At 70.5% G+C, this 5,000-nt stretch overlaps 2 protein-coding genes across 2 annotated transcripts in view; one reads left to right on the forward strand and one right to left on the reverse strand.

The window, feature by feature from the left end:
- Window positions 1-344: 344 nt before the first annotated feature.
- On the forward strand, window positions 345-1,189 carry LOC311204327 (cytochrome c1, heme protein, mitochondrial-like; the record flags this gene model as incomplete). The annotated part of the gene is made up of 3 exons (XM_084280772.1): window positions 345-505; window positions 579-679; window positions 829-1,189. Coding segments are annotated over 3 exons (370 nt in total), but the record flags the coding sequence as incomplete, so codon positions are not given.
- A 945-nt stretch (window positions 1,190-2,134) lies between these two features.
- RBCK1 (RANBP2-type and C3HC4-type zinc finger containing 1) overlaps window positions 2,135-5,000 on the reverse strand; it is a gene marked incomplete at its 5' end in the record, with an annotated part of 17,120 nt that continues 14,254 nt past the window's right edge. The window contains 4 exons of the mRNA XM_084280773.1: window positions 2,135-2,578; window positions 2,675-2,818; window positions 2,898-2,996; window positions 4,236-4,415. Coding sequence (XP_084136899.1) covers window positions 2,498-2,578; window positions 2,675-2,818; window positions 2,898-2,996; window positions 4,236-4,415 — 504 coding nt within the window. The remainder of the gene's footprint in view (window positions 2,579-2,674; window positions 2,819-2,897; window positions 2,997-4,235; window positions 4,416-5,000) is intronic.

Consider the following 5,000-nt stretch of genomic DNA (forward strand, 5'->3'; position numbering starts at 1 on the left):
CCCTTTTCCCCCCCCCCCCCCCTTTTTCCCCCCCCCCTCCCCTTCCCCAAGCTCCACCACATCCCGGGGTGGGCGGGGATCCCCCCTCCTCCCTCTGGTGCATTTTTGGGGGTGTCCCCTGACTGTGCCCCCCCTCTTTTGGCAGCCACGGGGGGGGAGGACTACATCTCCCCCTCCCCTTTTCCCCCCCCCACACCTTTCCCCCCAACCCCCTTTTCCCCCCCACTCCCCTTCCCCAAGCTCCACCACCAACCCCCTCCACCACACTCCCCGTGCCGCAGCCGGGGGTGTGGGGAGCCCCTTTCTGGGGGTGTCCCCTGACTGTGCCCCCCCTCTTTTGGCAGCCACGGGGGGGAGGACTACATCTTCTCCCTGCTGACCGGCTACTGCGACCCCCCTGCGGGCGTGACGGTGCGCGAGGGGCTGCACTACAACCCCTACTTCCCCGGGCAGGCCATCGGCATGGCCCCCCCCATCTACAACGAGATCCTGGAGTTCGAGGACGGTAAGGAGACCCCCGAGGGGGGGGGTTGGGATGCTTGGAGACCCCCCCTCTTAATCCCCCTCCCCCCAAAAAGGTACCCCAGCCACCATGTCCCAGATCGCCAAGGACGTCTGCACCTTCCTGCGCTGGGCGGCCGAGCCGGAGCACGACCAGCGCAAGAGGATGGGGCTGAAGGTGGGTGCTCAGAGGGGGGGCAGGGTCTTATTTGGGGGGGGGGGCTCTGCTGCAGCCCCCCCACCTTGTCCCCAACCCCCCCACCTTGTCCCCAACCCCCCCACCTTGTCCCCAACCCCCTTCTTTGCCTTCCCCCCCCTCTCCTCCAGCTGATAATGATGTCGGGGCTGCTCCTCTCCCTCCTGTTGTACCTGAAGAGGCACAAGTGGTCGGTGCTGAAGAGCAGGAAGATGATCTATCGCCCCCCCCCCAATTAAAACGGGGGGGGGGGGATTAAAACGGGGGTGGGCACAGGGTGTCACCCCCCTACCACCACCCACCACCACCACGCACAACCCCCGGGTTGCTGGGGGGGCTCAGCCAGCAGCGTTGTGCCCCCCACCCCGGCTCCTTATTTAAAGGCACCCTTGGGACCCCCCCCCACCCCTTTTTTTGGGGGGAGGGGGGGGCTGCAGCGCTGGGAAGGGGCTGGGGGGGGCACAGGAATAAAGCTGGTTGCTCAACAGGGAAGTTGGAGGGTCCTGGATGTGCTGGGGGGGTGGGTTTGGGGGGGGGCAGCAGAGGGGGGAAGGGTCGGTCCCTGTGTGTGTCCCCCCACCCTGGGGGGGGTCCCAGCTGCTCCCCATCTCCCCGAATCCCGGGGGGGGGGCCCAGCTGCTCCCCACCTCCCCCCCTCCCCAAGGTGGGGGGGGCCCAGCCGCTCCCCACCTCCCCCCTGGGGGGGGCTCCCAGCCACTCCCCATCTCCCCCCTCCCCAAGGTGGGGGGGTCCCAGCTGCTCCCCATCTCCTCCCCACCCCGAGGGGGGGTCCTGGCTCCTCCCCGGCTCCCCCATCTGCGCTGGGGGGGGGGTCCCAGCCACTCCCCACCTCCCCCCACCCCGGGGGGGTCCCAGCCGATCCCCACCTCCCCCCTCACCCCTGGGGGGGGTCCCAGCTGCCCCCCATCTCCCCCTCCCCAAGGTGGGGGGGGTCCCAGGGGCTCCCCATTTCCTCCCCACCCCAAGGGGGGGGTCCTGGCTGCTCCCCACCTCCCCCCTCACCCCCTGGGGGGGTCCCAGCTGCTCCCCACCTCCCCCCACCCCGGGGGGTGTCCCAGCCGCTCCCTATCTCACCCCTGGGGGGGGGTCCCAGCTGCTCCCCACCTCCCCCCACCCGGGGGGGGGGGTCACTGTCAGTGAAGCTCTGGCACAGCGCTGCTTTATTGGGGAGCTCCCAGTGCTGGGCTGTGCTGGCACAGGAGCCCTGTGCCCCCCCCCGGGACCCCCCCCCCGCAGCCCCTCGGTGCGTGGGGAGGGGGGGGGGCCACCCAGGGACCCCCCAAGCCCGTGTCCATCCTCTGTGTGTCTGGGTGCGTCCGTCCCCCCCACAGCTCCGGTGGTGGCCCCTGAGGGGGGGTTGCAGGCTCTGGGGGGGTCCCAGGCTGGGGGGGGGTCGCAGACTCGGCGGGGGGGTCCCAGGCTCTGGGGGGGTCCCAGGCTCTGGGGGGGTCGCAGACTCGGGGGGTTCCCAGGCTCTGGGGGGGTCCCAGGCTGGGGGGGGGTCGCAGACTCGGCGGGGGGGTCCCAGGCTCGGGGAGGGGTCCCAGGCTCGGCGGGGGGGTCGCAGACTCGGGGGGGGTCCCAGGCTCTGGGGGGGTCCCAGGCTCTGGGGGGGCTCCCAGGCTCTGTGGGGGTCCCAGGCTCGGGGAGGGGTCGCAGACTCGGGTGGGGGGTCCCAGGCTCTGGGGGGGTCGCAGACTCGGGGGGTTCCCAGGCTCTGGGGGGCTCCCAGGCTCTGTGGGGGTCGCAGGCTCGGCGGGGGGGTCCCCGGGGGGGGTCTCAGTGGCAGTTCTGGCAGCGGGGGTGACACTTCTGCCCGTTGACGTTGCAGCGACACCCCCCACTCGTGTCCCCAGGACCCTGCGAGGGAGAGACGGGGGGGGGGGGCGGTGTGTGAAACCGGGGTGAGGGGCTCCTGGGGGCCCCCCCGCGCCCCCCCCCGCGCCCCCCCCTCACCGCCGGCCCCCAGCGCGGCCCCTTGGTGACCCAGCAGATCTCGGTCTGGCAGACGCTGCAGCGCAGCCAGTCGCATCCGTCCTTCTTCTGCAGCACGATGCGGCAGGTGGGGCAGCGCATGGCCTCGCCCCGCCGCACCAGCGCCTGGGGGGGCACGGGGGGGGGTCAGGGGTGTCAGACACACCCCCCCCGACCCCCCCGGGCCCCCCCCGAGCCCCCAGACCTGCAGCATGTCGCTGGTTTGCTGGGCGGCCGAGTCGTTGAGCGCCCGGAGCTGCAGCTCCTCCTGGTACTCGCGGCAGCTCTGGCCCTCGTGGATCGCCTGGGGGGGGGACAGGAGGGGGGGGGACAGGGGGACACCGGGGGGGCAGGGGGACACCGGAGGGGGGACACACACCGGGGGGGCAGGGGGACAACGGGGGGGGGACACACCGAGGGGGGGGGGGGGACACCGGGGGGACACACCAAGGGGTGGGACAGGGGGGCATGGGGGGGAGACAGGGGGACACCGGGGGGGACACACACCGAGGGGGGGGGGGACACCGGGGGGACACACCAAGGGTGGGACAGGGGGGCATGGGGGGGGGACAGGGGGACACCGTTGGGGGGACGGACACCGAGGAGGAGGACACGGGGGGGGGGGGGGCAGGACACCAGGGGGGACACCGGGGGGGACAAGACACCGAGGGGGGACAGGGGGACATGGAGGGGTCAGGGGGACACCGGGGGACACGGACACCGGGGGGGGGACACAGCGGGGACACACACACACCCCGGGGTGTGGGGGGGCGGACACGGGGGGGGGGACACGCCGGGGGGGGGGACACACAATGGAGGGGGGACACACACACACCACACACCAGCACCGCGCTGCTCAGCGCTGTGACACCCCCACTCCCACCCTTCCCCACCCAGGACTCGGGGCCGGGGGTTCCTCACCCCAGAGCCCATCCCCATCCCCATCCCATCCCCATCCCACCCCCATCCCATCCCCATCCCCATCCCCATCCCATCCCCATCCCATCCCCATCCCCATCCCACCCCCATCCCATCCCCATCCCCATCCCATCCCATCTCATCCCAGCCCCATCCCCATCCCATCCCCATCCCATCCCCATCCCCATCCCATCCCCATCCCATCCCCCCATCCCCATCCCCATCCCCATCCCACCCCAATCCCACCCTAGTCCTTCCCCATCCCACCCCATTCCCAGCCCTTTCCCATCCCACCCCAGTGCCGGGGCTTCTCCATCCCACCCCAGTGCCCTTCCCCATCTATCTCACTCTGTTCCCAGCCCTTCTCCATCCCAACCTGGTGCCCTTCCCCACCCCATTCCCATCCCCATCCCACCCCTGTTCCCAGCCCTTCCCCATCCCACCCCAGAACTCTTCCCCATCCCACTCTGGTGCCCTTCCCCACCCCATTCCCATCCCCATCCCCACCCCAATCCCACCCCATTCCCTTCCCCATCCCACCCCATCCCAGAACCCTTCCCCACTCCCCCCCCATCCCCCCCGTCCCCCCCGCCCCTCCGCGGCCCCGCTGCGGGTCTGGGGTCACCTTGCAGCGGAGGCAGTTGGTGGCCCCGCAGACGGGGCAGCGGAACTGGCTGAGCGAGTCCTCGCACAGGCACCACCCGCGGCAGTCGGGGCTCCGGCAGTGGAAACTGTCCCGGCTGCGGCGCTCGGCCAGCGCCGGGCTGCGCTCCAGGAACCGCCCGTACTCCTCGGGGGACAACAGCTGGGGGGGTAACACCCCCCAAAAACACTTTACAGCACCCAAAACCACCCTATAAACACCCTACACCCCATCCTGAGCGCCAGGCTGCGCTCCAGGAACCGCCCGTACTCCTCGGGGGTCACCAGCTGCGGGGTAACACCCCCCCAAAAACACTTTACAGCACCCAAAAACACCCTATAAACACCCTACACCCCCCCCCCAAAACCACCTTACACACCCTAAAAACACCCTAGAACACCACCCCCCCCCCCCCGCTGAGTGCCAGGCTTTGCTCCAGGAACTGCCCGTGCTCCTCGGGGGACACCAGCTGGGGGGCACAGAGGGGGTAACACCCCAAAAACACCTTACAGCACCCAAAAAAACCCCTACACCCCCTCAAAAAACACCCTACAACCACCCTATAACTCCCCAAAACACCCTACACCCCCCCCCCAAAAACCACCCTACACCCCATCCCAAGTGCCAGGCTGTGCTCCAGGAACTGCCCGTGCTCCTCGGGGGACACCAGCTGGGGAGGGGGCAGGGGTGGGGGGAACACACCCCAAAAACACCCTATGAACACCCTACAACCCCCCCCAAAACACC

Source organism: Gallinula chloropus, assembly GCF_964237585.1.
Source record: "Gallinula chloropus genome assembly, contig: HAP1_SCAFFOLD_636, whole genome shotgun sequence".
Taxonomy (NCBI): Eukaryota; Metazoa; Chordata; class Aves; order Gruiformes; family Rallidae; genus Gallinula; species Gallinula chloropus.